The 17,425-nt window shown below is 46.2% G+C and overlaps 1 protein-coding gene and 1 long non-coding RNA gene across 3 annotated transcripts in view; one reads left to right on the top strand and one right to left on the bottom strand.

Moving 5' to 3' along the window:
- The window catches only part of LOC310850925, a 14,201-nt gene extending 8,997 nt beyond the window's left edge, over window positions 1–5,204 (bottom strand). The window contains exon 1 of the long non-coding RNA XR_014567481.1: window positions 4,800–5,204. This is a non-coding gene — a long non-coding RNA (uncharacterized lncRNA). The remainder of the gene's footprint in view (window positions 1–4,799) is intronic.
- H6PD (hexose-6-phosphate dehydrogenase/glucose 1-dehydrogenase) overlaps window positions 1–17,425 on the top strand; it is a 20,649-nt gene extending 3,224 nt beyond the window's left edge. Inside the window, exons 2-6 of one of the 2 annotated variants that reach the window (XM_083752563.1) lie at window positions 474–590; window positions 2,131–2,778; window positions 8,855–8,972; window positions 12,998–13,267; window positions 13,692–17,425. In XM_083752563.1, coding sequence (XP_083608689.1) covers window positions 2,149–2,778; window positions 8,855–8,972; window positions 12,998–13,267; window positions 13,692–15,052 — 2,379 coding nt within the window. In that variant the 5' untranslated portion in view covers window positions 474–590; window positions 2,131–2,148 and the 3' untranslated portion in view covers window positions 15,053–17,425. The remainder of the gene's footprint in view (window positions 1–473; window positions 591–2,130; window positions 2,779–8,854; window positions 8,973–12,997; window positions 13,268–13,691) is intronic. The other variant, XM_083752564.1, reaches the window with a different exon arrangement.

Here is a 17,425-nt window from a genome sequence, read left to right as displayed (position 1 = left end):
ACCCGTTCAGGACAACAAAACCAGCTCAGACCCTGCAAGCATCACCTGAAACCCATTTTCATGTGCCTCCTCCAGGGGGCGGCAACACGAGAACGGGCCTTTTCTGCAGTGGAATGCTCTCCCCAAGGAGTCTCCCCTGACACGTCCATTACAAATCTTTAGGCACCAGGCAAAAGCATTCCTTTTCTCCTAGGTCTTTGGCTAATTAAACAGTCTATGGTATTTTAAACTGTGGGGGGTATTGTTCTTGTACACACAAATTGCAGTGTAATTAATTAATTAATTAATTAATCAAATCAATCAATCCCATGCACCCTGTGAGGGACAGATGTTAGCCATGGTGAATATAAAACAGGGTGGAGAGAGGAATGTATTACTATTCCCGCCGCCCCCCCCCCCCCGCCCGGAATAGGAGGGGTCTAGTTTTACCAGGAAAAGTTGCTTATCTCTGTAGTCTTTTGTTTACCTTACAGCTGAACACAGCAGCCAGACTGGTTTTGCAGATTCTTTCTCACAAGTTTAGAAGACATAAAGGCAGCAGAACTAGAAAGAAGCTGGTTCCTCTGCAGGTGACTTATTCCACAGCTTAGGTAAGTCTATATGGCGAGATCAGCAAAAGGCAATAAATTGGATTGGCATTTGTTTAGAAGGTAGGGGAGGATGAGCACAGCTAGTTGTAGGTCTTCTGGTCCTAAACCAGCATTCACCAAACTGGTGCCCTCCAGAAGTTTTGAACTGCAACTCCCATCAGCCCCTGCTATTGGGCTGATGGGAATTGTAGTACATAACATCTGGCAGGCCCTGGATTGTTATAGGTGAAAGGTAAAGGACCCCTGGATGGTTAAGTCCAGTCAAAGGTGACTATGGGGTACAGTGCTCATCTTGCTTTCAGGCCAAGGGAGCCAGCGTTTGTCCACAGACTGCTTTCCAGGTCATGTGGCCAGCGTGACTAAACACCATTTACCTTCCTGTCACAGCAGTACCTATTTATCTACTTGCACTGGTGTGCTTTCAAACTGCTAGGTTGGCAGAAGCTGGAACAGAGCAATTGGAGCTCAACTCATTGCATGGATTCGAACCGCCAACCTTCTGATCAGCAAGCCCAAGAGGCTTAGCGATTTAGACCACAGCGCCACCCACGTACCATACCTTACCTGGGTTGTTATTTACTGCTACCAAAAAGGGTAAAGGAGCTCACCCCACTTCCCTAAGCTGTAGGATATTTCAGTGTGCCCTGATTAGGGAGTTCTGATTCCTTGTAATGAGGTTGAATTGGGGTCATAAGGGTGCTTTTGTAATAACTAGTTTTATTTACAGATGTATTTGTTTTTAAAATCGCTGCTTACAAAGCCATAATACATGTTGAGGTATTATTGAGAGCTGAATGGAGAATGCGCATTAAAAAAAAACCAACATATCAAGAGGATGATCTATTATTAGGGTTGTTTGCAAAGCTAATCCTACCCAGAGTAAACGCATTGAAAAAAATTCCTCAAACCAGAGCCGGTGTGGTGTAGTGGTTAGAGTATTGGAACTAGAACCTTGGAGACCAGAGTTCAAATCCCCCAATCAACTGTAGAGCTCACTGGGTCACCTTGAGCCCATCACTGCTTCTCAACTTAAACTACTTTGCAGGGTTGTTTGGGGGGTTAAATGAGGAGGGGGAGAACCATGTATGCCCCTGTGGAATATCAATGCAAGGAAACAATCACATATGTCCATTAATGTCAGTGAGTCCACTCTGAATAGGACTGAGTTGGCTACTACAGTCCTTAAAGTTTAATTTTATATTGATAGCCCAGTTGGTTCGAGCGTGATACTGATAATGCCAAGATTGCAGATTTGATCCCCAAACGGGACAGCTGCGTATCCCTGCATCGCAGGGGCTGGACTAGAAGATCCTCAGGGTCCCTTCCGATTCTATGAATGGACATGAACAGTTATTTTTTAACTGATTGTATGTATGTATTTCGGGGGTGACATTAGGCAAACTTGTTTTAACTTCTGACTTTTACAGATAACTTTTATTTTATGTAAACTGCTTAGAGGTTTTTTATGATCAAGTGGCATGCAAATTTCTGTTAGGTAAATGAAAGGAAATGATCATAGCTTTTAAAACTTTCCTTCCAGGTCTCTGTGTTTCCCAAGATGCTTTTCAGAGCCATCTTCTCCCTCATCTTCCTCTGGGGAGTCCTCTCTTCTGAGACCAAAGAGTCCCGTGGCCACATCTCTGTGGTCCTCCTGGGTGCCACAGGAGACCTTGCCAATAAGTACTTGTGGCAAGGACTCTTCCAGCTGTACCTGGACGAGGTGAGCCATGGACATTCCTTCACATTCCATGGGGCCGCTCAGACAGAGCCTGAGCGAGGGCGGAGGCTGGTCTTTGAACGGCTGAAGAGGCTGGCCTGTCCCTCAGACGTACCCCCAAACAGGTGTGCTGTGTTGAAGGACCAGTTCATCAGACTGACAGATTACCACCAGCTCAAGACAGCAGAGGACTACGCCACCCTAAACCGGCAGATTACCACCACGCTCAGTCAGGAAGGCATGGAAGAAGCGGGCAGGATATTTTACTTCTCCGTGCCCCCGTTTGCCTACGCAGAGATTGCCCGCCACATCAACAGCAGCTGCAGGCCGCCACCAGGGCTGTGGCTACGGGTGGTGCTGGAGAAGCCTTTTGGCCATGATCTCAGGTCAGCCCAGGAGTTGGCTGATGAGCTAAGGACTTTCTTCCGGGAAGAGGAGATATACAGGGTGGACCACTACCTTGGCAAACAGGTGAGTCTGCTTGTGAAAACCGGAGGGGATATAACCTGGTAAGCTGCTGGTAAACATAGTAAGTAAACATGAGTCAAACCATTGGTCCATCTAGATCAATATTGCCTACACAGACTGGCAGCAGAGTTTTGGACAGGGTTCTCCCAACCCTATCTGTGTGCAAGGCAGATGCCCTACTACTGAGCTACAGCTCTTCCCGTAAGGTATAGGAACATAGGAAGCTGCCTTATCCCAAATTAGACCATCTAGCTCAGTATTGGCCACTCTGACTGGGAGCAGCTTTCCAGGATTTCAGATGGGAACATTCTCAGCCTTGACTTCCGGGTCGGCGCCATCGCCGAATGGCGGACTCCCTCCGAGCTCCGGAGGGAGCCTGCACGGCAGGGGCTGGGTCCTACCGCACCGGCGATGCGGGGACCCTTAAAAACCACGGCCACGGGGGCCGTGGACATGGAGACTCGGCTGGCACCGTTAGCGCCCTCCCGACTCGTGAAGGAGCCTTTTTAAAGGCTAAGGATCGGGTGCCGGGGAGAAGCGTGGTGTTTTGAGTCCTCTGCCATCCCTGCCGTGCGAAGCCGCATGCCATCCGGCGGAGAGCGCTGGCTTTTTCCTTTGAAAATTTGGACCTAAAAGAACAACCCGTAAGTAATTGGAATCTGGACTAAAAAGAGGGACAAAATTTTAAAAATTTCGGAGCGAGCGGGGGAGGCGCAAAAAAGGAAGTCAGCCACCCCCTCCATTGTAGAAGGGTCAAAACAAAGGATTTGATAACTAAGATCGGAATAACATCATTTTGGCAAGTTTGGAACCTCACGAGTGAAGAATATGAGATTGAGCTGGAGGAGGAAAGTAGAATTTGGACTTAAAAACACCCCCCCCCCTGGAACCCCGGGAGCGATCGATGACGGTGTTTGGAGAGGAGAAAGGCAAGTTTTGACAGCTGTCAAAGAGCTGTCAAAGCAGAAAAACAAGATAGAGACTATGTCACAAGGACTTTGCAGGTTATATTTGTTATAAATTGGACACAAATTGCTTTAAATAAGGATTACAAAGTTACTAGGGCTAATGGATGTGATCTGGAAGAGAACTCAGTTTTTGCAATCCACCTAGAGGAGCCGAGGGATATCACAAGTGGTTTTAGTTGGAAATTTGAATAGAATTTTTTATCTCCTGGGAAACTGCAGAAATGGAACATTATTATGACTACAGAGGCCAGTATACCGAAGAAGACAATGGAATCATCCGTTGTGGAATGAAAGGAACTTGACGTAATGTTTTGTTTCTGAGCAACAAGCCTCTGCAAAGGAACTAACTTTTGGAATTAGGACATTTGTGCAGGAAAACAGGGACAGAAAGAAATAGAAAGAGGAGTGTGGCCAATAAGAACAACAAAACAACAAGAATTGGACTAAGTCGAAAGTGGGGACATTTGGGACATCCAGATTTGACAAGCTTAAGGATTATAATTTGGAGCTTTTCACTCCTGGATATAAAAATCTGGATGGAAAAAATGGGCCTTTCTTTGAGACAGAATCCTTTCATGATTGGACATGCGAAACTAAAGAGGACTGGCAAAGGACTATGACTTAGAGAGACGTGGAAATATCGGACATTGAGGAATATTGGGAACGCAACCGGGAAAAGGGGGGGTGGGAAATGTGGAACCCAAAGGGCGTAAACTATGTTTTATTTAGGCTATATACATCTACATGGTATTCTAAAGTGGGGAACTCGTGGAGGGACTAAGCCGATTTTAGGGGAATGGAAAATAATTTTTTTTTTTATAAAAAAAAAAAAAATTTTGGGTTAAGGATAACAAGTTTGAAGTGAGGAGAAGAACTTGTTGAGATTATCTGTTTATTTGAGAGATTTGGAATACAAGGGGGGGAGGGAAGGGGAAGTCCTGAAAGGATGTAATTGGAAAAAGATTTGAAATTGGATGTTTTATTAATTTGTAATTAATTGGAAAACTTTAATAAATATTATTTAAAAAAAAAAAAAAAAAACATTCTCAGCCTTACCTGGAGATGCCAGGGGTTGAACCTTAGACCTTCTACTTGCAAAGTAGATGTTCTAAAACAGACTTTCTTAACTTTGTCTTCTGGAAAACATGCCCAGGGTGGTTGGGGCAGGTGAGCAGAGGCTGGCAACATCCCCCCCCCCTGGAAAAAAAACAAGAATGAATCAACATGTGAAATAGCACAAAGTGGTCAAATTCCTCAAAAGTACTGGATTTGTAAATAAAACAATAAAGCAGGGGTAGTCAATGTGGTACCCTCCATATGTCATTGTACTCCGATCGTCCTTGACCTTTGGCCTTGCTGGCCAGGGCTAATGGGAGTTGGAATCCAACACCTGGAGAGCCACAAATTCCCCATCCCCTGGGCTAAGGTGGGCTTCAGTTCCATGCATCCGTGGCTACTAACCCTGACCCTCCACTGTCGGTTACAGGTTGCCCCTGAATGCCAGTTGCTAGGAATACAAATGGGGAGTGTGTCTACTTCTGGATAGGGCTTCCCATAGGCAACTGTTTGCTCACCGAGAGAACAGGATGCTGGACTTGTTGTACCTCTGAATACCAGCTGTTGGAAATGACCAGTGCTGTCACACTCAGCTCCTGCTTGTGGGCTTTTTGGGGGGCATCTGGTTGGAATAGGATGCTGAGCTGGATGGGTCGTTGGCCTGATCCCACAGGGCTCAATGTTGTAAGATGTAGTGATGGCCACCAACGTGGATGAAACAAATTCCTGAAGGATAGGGCTATCCATAGCCATGTTCTCCCTCCACTGCCAGGGGCGGCAATGCTTCTGAATGCCGGTTGCTGGGAATCTCAGGTGGGGAAAGTGCTCTGGTGCTCAGGTCCTGCTTGAGGGCTTCACCTAGGGGCACCTGGCTGGCCACTGTGAGAACAGGATGCTGGACGGCATGGGACACTGGCCTCAACCAGCAGGGCTCTTCTTACGTTCTTATGCATTCATGATGAAATATAGCTGTAGACCAGCGCTCCCAATGTGTGTGGTGGAATTACCTGGGGGGTTCTAAGAGGCAAAAGGGAAGCAGTGAGGCACTGGAGGTGTAAATGACTCTCAGACTTTGAAAAGCTGGTGCCATTCGTTTTGTTGAATTAATTTAACGAAATAGTTTTACCTGGGTTTTGAGCAAATGCACAATTAATTGTTGCTGTTTTGAATTTTATTGCACCGTAATCTTCCTTAGAGGGTTGTGCAAACTGCTATGCTGAATATTGTTTTTTATAGAGTAGGGTAGGGGGCACTGGAGATTAGTTTTTATTTTAACTCCCCAAGGGGGAGGTCGCCTGAAAAAGTTTGCTGCTGTAGACAAAGACGTTTCCCCACCCAAGTAATAATGGCCTGCTATTTTATTAGCTCCCACCACTGCTGTAAACTGGCCACACCAGCAAAGCTGTATCCACCTGATTTCCCAACCAAGGTCAGAAACCTCAATTTCGCTGAGTCATCAACCCCCACCGGCCGCCCTCCACACTCTCGCTAACGGAGAGTCAGCCAAGCGCCAGATTTTCCAAACGAGGCTTTTAATTTGATAAGGAATGTGGAGCACGCACAATTCTCTTTTACGTTTGCTTGTTTGTTTTTTGATCAGGCAGCTTTACAAGGGGGCAAAGTCTTTAGCTCCAAGGCAGTAACAAAATGGGCGGTGGGAGGGTGGGGGAATATGTCACTGTGGCGCCAGTGAAGGATGAGGGTTTTTTATTCCTTGGTTCAGGAAGCAGATTCTGGATAGTGGTAATCAGGTATTTGTTATTGTCATACAGGCTAGTATTAATGCAGTTAAACCCCAAAATTTGAAACGTGGTATCAGCATTTTTCTAATTTTATTCCCAATTATAAATTTTATTTCTATATTTTTTCCTTCAAGGACATAGACTTATTCTGAGGCTGCGTTCCTACCATATATCTAAAAAGTATCACACACACCCCGGCAAAGAATCTTGGGAACTGTCTGTTAAGGGTTCTGGGAATTGTAGTTCTGTGAGAGGTAAACTACAGTTCCCATAATTCTTTGAGGGGATGTAATGTGATTTAAATGTCTTGTGTGTATACAGCCCAAGTTTCATACAAAGATCCTTTCACGTGTCAACCATGTTCCACACAAACAGATAATACCACACAGGCCTTTTGTTTTGTTCTCCTAGCCAGCCAGCCAAACCATAGGCCTACCTGGCAGTGGCTCCCTGGGGTTTCAGGCCGCAGGCATTCCCATAAATTGAATGTATATCTGAATGAATAATCCTCACAGAAGTATTCCGTCTTTGTCTCGACTAGATTGCAGGTGGGGACTTTCCAGGCAAACATACAGCATTTTGCCTCATAGCGGTCACATCTTTTTGTGCCAATTTTTCCTTTCCCAAAAAGGGGGTGTGAGACTGTTACGCGGCGGTGACCAGCACGTGGCAAAATACAGTATTTTCTCCACACAGATATCTAACATGTCGAGGAGAGCCAAGCTCCTGACATGCTAGCTTTCTACATGGGGGGAGGCTCCCCCCTACCTGCCTAAATCACTCTGTGGGAGTATTTTTTCATGTAGCCCTCCAGTTGCAGTCTGAACTGTTACTAGTCCCAACACGGGTTGACTGCCTTTTTTTGAGGCCTCTTCCACACCATACATTTAAAGCACTATTATGCCACTTTAAACTGTCATGGCTTCCCCACAAAGAATCCTGGGAACTGTGGCTTGTTAAGGGTGCTGAGAGGAGGCCGCTTTCCCCACGTCACATAGCTACACTTCCCAGAATGGTTTAACAACCAGTCCTTCTTCCTAGGAAACTGGGGATTTTAGTTTTAGTTTGCATTGGTAATGTGAATATTTACCTCAGCAACTCCAACCCCCCTGGGGAGGCAGGGGGTTAGATCTTCACAGCATCTGTCTGATTCAGCCACTTTTGAGTCCACAGGGAATTCAAAAGTGTGTGGTGTGTGTACATTTTTATTTATTTTTTGCAGGTAAAGGCTTTTTCAGATGAAACCTTCAGAGTTTTGTCCGTTTGCCAATTTTCTCTCTCCCCTCCTCTACTAAATTCCAGCACCTTGATTTCCTTTCCCCCTCAAAATCTGAATTAAATGTTAGGTAAAGTTATATACTATTGGAAGGGTAGTGACTTAAAATCTCTACCAGCATTCCTCCCACCAAAGTAAAAATAAAATCTAAATACAGCTTTGAATTAATTTTGGGTGTTTTGGGGGGGGTCAGTACCTCTCCACCTCCAAAAATAAAATATTTCAGTTCAACCAATGTTTGGCTATGGGAGGGCAACAGTGCATTAAAATGTTAACTTGTTTTTTGTTGGTTGACTAAAATATCAGGACCCCACCCCCTGCTGAATCAGATATTAAGAGGCAACACACACACGTATGATGAAATACGTTTGGGTATTTTTAGCTTAGAAAAATTGTTAAGGACACAGTAGAGGTTTATAAGAATGTAAGATGCATAAAACTATGGCTGGTGCAGAGAAAATAGAGAGATAGGTTTTTCTCCTCCTCTCTCTCATCGTCCTAGAATTTGGGGCCATCCAGTGAAGGTGAATTTTGGGATATTCAAGACAAACGAAAGAAAGGACTTTCTTCATGCAGCGCATCGTTTAAACTATTATTTGAAATTATTACCTGTTCATTTTATTCTTTGCATATATCTCTGACCTTTTCCTCCAAGGAGCTCAAGGTGATATACATGGCTCTCCCCCTGCTCATTTAGTCCTTACACCAACCCTGTGAGGTAGGCTGAGAGGCAGTGACTGGCCCAAGGTCACACCCAGTGAGCTTCGTGGCCAAGTGTGAGGATTTGAACCCTGGTCTTCCAGGTCCTAGTCTGACACTCTTAACTACTAAAGCCCACTGGCTCTCGGTGTGGAATTTCCCATGGTGTGGAAGTTCCCGTCATCTCCGTAGTTGTCGCAGTAATTTATTTATATTCTGTGCCAAGTCCCCAGAAGCAATTAAACATTTATCCCTCTGCTTTTGATTTTTTTAAAAAAATCTCTTCTGTCTTCCCCTGCCTTTTCCACCCTTTCATCTCAATTATTTCCTCCCCAAAGGCTGTGGCTCACATCTTACCGTTCCGAGACCAGAACCGACACCATTTGGATCCGATCTGGAACCGGCATCATGTTGAAAGGGTGGAAATTGTCCTGAAGGAGACAGTGGATGTGAAGAGTACGTGAGTCTTGATTTGAAGTCCGCTGGAGGGGTAGCTGTTACATTCACACATTTGAATAAAACAGGCCCCTCTCTGAATCCTGGGAACTATATGTTTGCCCATGACAAAGCTACAGTTCCCAACACCTTCAACAAACTAAAGTTCCCAGAATCCTTTGGCAGAAGCCATGTACTTTAAGTGTGTTGTGTGGAGACACTTTTATACCACTTTTCGTGGCTTCCCCCAAAGAATCCTGTGAACTGCAATTTGTTCAAGATTCTAGGAGTTGTTAGGAGACCCCTCACAGAGCTATAGTTCCCAGCACCCTTAAAAAACCAAAACCCTACAGTTGCCAGGATGCTTTGGTGCTTTAAATATCTGATGCAGATATGACCATGGGAAAGGGGACCCTTTGCAGATCTGGAATGTGGCTTCTTCTTTTTTTAAAAAAAGATTTTTATTAATAATTTCAATATAACAAATTATCATAACATATCATCATCATCAATTCCCCCCCCCCCATTTCCCCCTTCAAATATTTAGGGATATGGTTAACATCAAGAAACAAAAATATCTACAAAGATAATTATGGAAAAGTGTGGTTTGAGATAAAAAGAAATTTAGAAATATGGAGCAAAATGAATCCCTCCTTGCTAGGAAAATAGCAGCGGTAAAAATGAATGTTTTGCCAAAAATACTATTTCTTTTCCGGTCAGTCCCAGTAATGGTGAAAGATGATTGCCTCAAAAGATGGCAGAAGGAAATTTCTAAGATTATCGGGGGGGGGGGGGGAGGCCAAGAATAAAGCACAAGATACTCACAGACACAAAAGAAGTACCACTTTATTTTGAATTACCCGATATGTATATCACCTCAAGACAGTGGTTTCATCCCCACAGCAACCCTGTGAGGTAGGCTAGTCTGAGAGACTGAGGAGCCCAAGGTCACCCAGTGAGTTTCATTGCAGGATTTGAACCCTCATGTCCCAGGTCCTAGGGCAGCGCTCTAACCACCATGGAAAACTGGCTCTCACGTGGGAATTGCCTTGAGACGGTGGGGGTTTAGGGGGAAATTAATACATGGGTGGTGCTGATAATAAATAATAATAATTATTGTGTTCATGCCCAATGCACAAGTCGCCTGAGTTGGTATAATGCGGTTTTCCCTGGGCTGCAAATCAATCCTCATTGAATGAAGCCCCCTCCCCACCTTCCATTCTAGTATTATTGAGGAGTGGGGAAGGCTGCAGGGCTTCCCCCGCCCTGGAAGCTGGCTGTGGTCCTGTTCCTTGCGACCCCATTCTCAGCTCCGTCAGGACAAGCCAGGCCTCACGTCCCCATGAACTCAAGGACACAGCTGTGCTCAATTTCCCTGCAGTGGCTGCTGCATTACTTCCGCAGCGCCGGTTGCACCTGCCGCCTGCCTCCGTTCTGGGGACAGCCGCTTGGCCACCCTTCGCTCCCTGCAGCGGGGGTGCCGTGCCAGTTAGCCATTGCCTTATTAAAAAAAATATAGTTGAGTGATTTTTCTTTTCTTTTTCAAGTTGTTGTGGTTTGGCAAACTCCCGTTTGCTCCCTGGTTGAGAAAAAAAAGGGGATAGTCGCCGGCTGAGACCTACTCAGTATGAACAGACCTGAGTGAGCCGTGGCAGTTGATTTCAGTGGGTCTACTCTTGAGTAGGTTAGCATTGGCTTTAACCCAATGCCATCAGGCTGTCTCCTTATTTCTCTCCCCCTTGCAAGACTTCCAAAGGGTGATCTTTCATTTGCTGACAGCCCACTGCCACCAGCCCCCACCCCCATCCCAAATGCTCAAGTGATGCCTGCATTGCCCAGGTCCTGTGCCAAAATGTGTGTGCAGCATTGATTACGCTAATGAATGTGCGCCGGGTTGGAAGGAGATGGGGTGTTCTCGGTTCCAAAGTTTTTAAGAGGGTAGAGAGTCGCACTGTCATCTGCAGAGACATCGTCTGCATCTGAGCACCAAGGAGAAATGAGGGAGGGGGTTCTCCTAGAGATAAATTGCCTTTTTTTCCTCCCACTTCTTCCCCCCCCCCCCAACATATGCATCACACCTGATCACCAGGTGTTGTTGTGTACTGGTTGTCCACTCAGTTTTAATCAGAGTAGACTCATTGAAATGAACAGCTATGTCTGTTAACATCAATGGATTTACTCTGCGTAAAGTTGAATGGCTCCTACTTCCTACATTTGAAGCACAACCACACACTGAGTCCTGGGAGCCGTAGTTTTAAAATGCTGGGAATTGTAGCTCTGTAATGGGTAAACTAAAGTTCCCAGAATTCTTTAGAGGAGTAGTGTTTTAAAGGGATGGTGCATGTGTGCAGCCTAAGATATGAGCCAGCCAGGGCTGTTGAAAGGAAGGCCTGCAGCTAACCCTTTTCTGTAACCTCTCAAGGGCACTGCAGTATGAGGCTGAGCAGGACCTCTCGCTCCTTCCAGCCAGTCTGACATTTAAATTTTATTTCAATTTATTCTTGTTCCGTTTCATTTCTGCTTGGCTCTTCCTCCCGAGGAGCTCAGTAGCAGCCCACGGGTGAATAGGGCTCTTGCCTGTGTTTTGCAAACATGCACAGCAGAAGCTTAAAACTTCTTAGGTTCTCAGCTGAAGTAGGGAAATTTTGGCTGCATAAACAATATATATTTAAAGAACGCTCCCCCACAATAGAATCCTGGGAACTGTAGTTAAGTCCTCAGTGAGCTACAGTTCCTAACACCCTTAATAATCTATAGTTCCCAGGATTATTTTGAGGGGTGTGTGCTTTGAATGTATGGCATTTCCACAGCCACTGTTACAGTAACACATTCATGACTTAGTTTTTCTAAAAAAGGATTGGATAAATTCATGGGGGATGGGTTTGTGAACATAGTGTAGTGGGTTGAATGTTGGACTAAGACATGGAAGAATAGGGTTTGACTCCCCACACAACCATGAAGCTCACTGGGTAATAATAATAATAATAATAATAATAATAATAATAATAATAATTAATATAGTCATGATGGCCATGTTAAGAGGCAGCCAATCTCCTAAATTCTAGATTAAATGATTTTGCATTTAATTCGTTTTTAAAAAAATCTCTATTCTTAGCTGCTCAGGAAACTTTAATTGTTGGGCAGCATAGGAATATTGGAAGGTATTCAAGTAAGTTTTACTCAGAGAAGACACACTGAAATTAGTGGGCCTAACTTGGTCATGTTTGTTGATTTGAGTGGGCCTCCTCTGACCAAAACTTAGCTGAATTTTGGATTCAATTTTTGAATCAATGGATTGTCTCCAATGTTAGTCCTACTCTGAGTAGGTCCATTGGCATTAATGGGCATGATTAATGGGTCCATTAATTTCTATAGTTCTACAAACTGTTGCTATTGTTATTATAAATCTCATTTATGAATCACTTCCACTGTGGCATCTCAAAGCAATTTAAAATATAATAGCATGTGTACATCAGTTGCTTGTATGAAAAGAGTTAACAACAATTGTATATCTAAAAACAATTAGCAAAGCAATTATAAATACAAAAACAGTTTAAAACAGCAACACGTAATAAAATCAGTTCAAATCCGAGACAGATGCCCACTGGGGTAAAGATTTTTGAAGTCATAGATCCATCTAGCTCAGTATTGTCTACACCAGGCTTCCTCAACCTCGGCTCTCCAGATGTTTTGAGACTACAATTCCCATCATCTCTGACCACTGGTCCTGCTAGCTAGGGATCATGGGAGTTGTAGAAACATCTGGAGGGCCGAGGTTGAGGAAGCCTGGTCTATACGGAGTAGTATAATCCGAGACATCATTGCATCCAAGGAGGGCCCATTGAGTTGAGATTCCTGCATTGCAGGGGGTTGAACTACCTGGAGATACCAGGGATTGAACCTGGGACCTTCTGCATGCAAAGCAGAAGTTCTGCCACTGAGCTACAGCCCTTCCCATAAATAAACCAGTGGGTTGCCAAGCTTCTCTCACTATTTGGGCATCATTTATGTGTTGTTGTTACTGTTGTTCCCACCCCTGTGCTCAGATCGCACTGGCTTCTATGAAAAATACGGGGTCATCCGCGACATCCACCAGAACCACCTCACTGAGATCTTAATGTTCCTCGCTATGGAGCTCCCAGCAAATATCTGCAGCTCCGAAGACGTCATCCGGAGCAAGTTGCAGGCTTTCACGTCGCTCCAGAGCCCAGAGATAACCAGCGCCGTCATTGGCCAGTACGTGGCATACAACAGCCATGTGAGGGAGGAGCTTCAGAAGGGGCAGGACTACTTCAGCAGGACTCCAACCTTTGCAGGTAAGTCCAGTGGGGGTAAGTGTGGCCAAGTGCAAAAGTCGGAAAACACCTTCCCCAGGTGCAAAAGAGGATGGGGCTCTGGCACTTTTAATAGCCGCTTGCCTGTTAAGCGGCACTTGGTGGAATTCCCTGTTAAAAGTGCACGAGCCCTTCTCCACCCGCCCAGTAATTTTTGTATCTAAAATAAAAGATATAAAAAAATAATATCAATTAACAGCAACAACCCCACCCCCTAACAAAAGCCCCTGGGCCTAAGCTATATGCCAGTCCAAGAGTCTGTTCAGCAGCCTCAGCTTTTGTAGCTGGAGTCAGTCAGGCTGGTTGGGGAAAGCCCACTGAGTCAGGGAGTAGGTCTTCCAGGACCCACAACCAAGACAGTTGCGATGTAACAATAATAACAACACTTCTGCATCTTTTGTTTCAGGTGTGCTGGTTCACCTGGACAACCTCCGCTGGGAAGGGGTCCCTTTCATCCTCGCCTCCGGGAAAGTCCTGGATGAACGGATCAGCTATGTACGCATCCTCTTCAAGAACCGGGCCTACTGCACCCAGAACGAAACGATGTGGGACCCCGAGAGCAGCCAGTGCAAGCCCAGGCAGATCATCTTCCACATCGGGCAGGGAGAGCTGAACTCGCCCGCCATCCTGGTCAGCCGCAACCTCTTCAAGCCCACCATGCCAGACAGCGGCTGGAAGGAAGTCCGCGACCGCCCCCAGCTGCGCATCTTTGGACAGCCCCTCTCTGATTACTACGTCTACGTCCCCGTAGCGGAGAGGGACGCCTACTCAGTCCTGATCTCCAGGATCTACTCTGGCAAGAAAGAGTCCTTCATCACTGTGGAGAACCTGCTGGCATCCTGGGCGTTTTGGACGCCACTACTGGACGGGTTGTCTAGCCAGGTCCCGCGTTTGTACCCAGGGGGGCGGGAGAACGAGCAGCTCCTGGATTTTGAGATGGTGGGCAGGGAAGTGTCCTTTGTGGCGAAAGAGACCATTGAACTGATGGACGCGAGGGACGAACAAACCCCGGACAAGTACAAGACGATCCAGTCCAGGTTTCGGCAAAGCCAGCTGATCACCGCTTGGTCGGAGGAACTGATCAACCGGCTGGCATCGGACATTGAAGCGACGGCGGCAAGTGCCGTCCGGAGGTTCGGGGAGTTCCACATGGCGCTCTCGGGAGGGTCGAGCCCCCTGGCTTTGTTCCGGCAGCTGGCTACGCGTCACTACGGTTTCCCATGGAGGCAGACCCACCTGTGGCTGGTGGATGAGCGCTGCGTCCCTCTTACTGACCTGGAGTCCAATTTCGGCACCCTGCATGAGCAGCTGCTCCGCCACGTCCGAGTCCCCTACTTCAACATCCACCCCATGCCGGTGCACCTCAACCGGAGGCTCTGCGTGGAAGAGGACAAGGGCCCCGAGCTGTACACCAATGAGATCGCCGCCCTGGTGACCAACTCCAGCTTCGACCTGGTGCTGCTGGGGGTGGGTGCCGATGGGCACACGGCCTCGCTCTTCCCGCACTCACCTGTGGGCCTTGAGGGGAGCCAGGGCGTGGTGTTCACCGAGAGCCCCGTCAAGCCGCACCAGCGCATGACCCTCACCTTGCCGCTCATCAACAAGGCCAAGCGGGTGTCGGTGCTGGTGATGGGGAAGGGCAAGCATGACATCGTGACAGTAGTCAGCAGGGTGGGGCACGAACCCAAGAAATGGCCTGTCTCCGGAGTCAGCCCCAACTCTGGCCAGATAGCATGGTACGTGGACTATGAGGCACTGCTTGGATGATGCCCCGGTAGTTCTGCCTTCACCTCCTCCCCCTCCCCCTGTGCCTGTCTTGGCATTCAGGATATCGGGCAGCTGTTGCAGCTGTCTTCAGGAAAATTCTTCTGTCTGGTGGCAGGGAGTTCCACTGGCTGTTAATGAGACTGTATTTTTATTTTTGTTTAAAGAAAGATCTGCAGACCAAGGCCTGTCTGATAACCTGCTACTTCTGACAACAGCTGGCCTTATTTCACCATTGGCCTGCAAACTTAAAAGCAGGATGTGACAAGCCCTTCAGGTATGTCCCTAATGTGCTACACTGCCACCGTGCGCAGAGGATCCATTTAGACATCATGGCTCATAGCCCTTGATCAACCCATTCTACCCTGTGGGATTTGTCTAATCCTGTTTTGTTTGGGATTTTTAAAGTTGTCTGTGCTGATGCCTGTTCCCACATCTTGGGGCTGTGAGTTCCATCGGTTAACGATTGGGACCTGGTGGCTTTAGGAGCCGAGATGTCCTCCTGGCTCTTTCTTCTGCCATGCTCAAGTCTCTTCACTGCTGTGTGCCTCACTTTCCCCTCTCCTCTAGAGGAAAAGGAGGGGGGTCTTATAAATGATCTGCATCTCACAAATGCCCTAAAACATCCACAGTGGAAATCTTTGCTTAAATAGCCCTTTGGAAATTTGTAGGTTTTGGCTCCTGGTAAATGGCTCCACGGTGCATCTCTCCATATATAGATATAAATATATAAAAGATTGTGCACAAATACACACGCACTGTGCTGGTATACAAAGATACCCACAACTCCTCTTCTGAATAATTCATGCAAAGGGAGCCGATATGCAAATTCATGAACTTCTGCACAACCTGAGATCTGACTTTGCACTGAGCAAATTCATGAACTTTTGCACAACCTGAGATCTCACTTTGCACTGAGCAAGTCCTCCTGCAGAGTATTAAAACACCAGCCGTCCCAAAAACCTTGTTTCCTCCTGTGAAAGCTGGATTGCAGCCTGATCCAGGGAGGAGGAAAGCTTTCCTACGCCTGATAATTTCAGTGTCCTTAGGTGAGCCTAGCTCAATGCTGCATTGAGGTGCTAGCCTAGGGGATTTTCTCATCTTTGCAGGGTGGTGGATGTCAAAGCCAGTTCCTAGAATCTAAGCAGAATGGCAAAAAGAGGAAAGACGACTAGATTCTGCCACAAGGTGGTGCTGTTACATGAGTTTTCCACTTTTTCTTGTTAAGAGTTTCTTTTAAAGTAGGCTTTAAAAAAAATAGTGGCTTTCGAAGTCTCTTTTGTGTTCCTACTGATTTTCCCATAAAATGTGGCATAGGACTGCATGAACACAAATCGCAGCCACACCATACATTCCTACATTGCAGGGGTTGTACTAGATGACCCTCAGAGTCCCCTCTAGCTCTGCAACTCTATGATTTACACAGCACACGGTCCCTCTAAAATCCTGGGAATACTAGGTTACATATCAGAACTACAATTCCCAGCACCTTTAACAAATGGCAGTACCCAGGATTTTTGAGCAGAAGCCATGGAATCATAGAGTTGGAAGGAATTCCAAGAGTCACGTAGCCCAATGCTTTGCAAGGCAGGAATCTCAACATATGGCCCCCAATCCAATCTGAAACCATACCAGCTTTGCAAATGTGCTGCAGTTTTATTGCTGAACCACTAGGAATTGTGCATAAGAAATGTGGTGTGGATGCGACCTGAATTTCATTGCCTAGAGCTGGTGGGGGGGGACGACACCTGTGCCCTCTCCCATTGTTGGGAGTACATCTCCCATCATTGGCTGTTTTTAGAGTACGTAAAAGCAACCACTGTCCACTCTCAGTGGAGCCCGTGTTCCCTCCCTTTCTTCAGGAGTCTGGTTGAAAAAGAGACAGACTCAGAGCAGCAGCTCATACAGAGATGCGACAGGCAGCCCCCCTTGTAAGCCCCTCTTTGTGGTGGCAGTGATGGGATAAAGCAATTCCACCATGGCAGGTGTACCTACCTACACAGGCTGGCCTTTTTTCTCTCCCCCAGAGCAGTATATCATACAGAGATGCAGCAGGAAACCTCCTCTGAAGCCACCTGCTCTGGGATTTCTCTTTGATTAATTCAGTTTTTCCACATCAAAGTTTGGGAATTACTGCTTTAGTATAAGAGATGTGTCTTCTATAAATACTATCAAACTCTGTGGGGATTTGAACAGAGGCTCTTCAGATTTCCTGCAGCAAGCCAGCTGCGGCTTTGACTACTACAGCTGTATTTAAACATTTACGGGGTAGGAATGCCCTCTACAATTGCTTAAATGACACAATTTTTACTACGTCTCATTTAAAAAGTTGTTTTTGTAAGTGGACACTGGAAATAAAACTTTAAATTTTATAAA

Source organism: Podarcis gaigeae (assembly GCF_964106915.1).
Source record: "Podarcis gaigeae genome assembly, chromosome: 8".
NCBI classification, from domain to species: domain Eukaryota; kingdom Metazoa; phylum Chordata; class Lepidosauria; order Squamata; family Lacertidae; genus Podarcis; species Podarcis gaigeae.
This window is presented reverse-complemented; position numbering and strand designations above follow the sequence as displayed.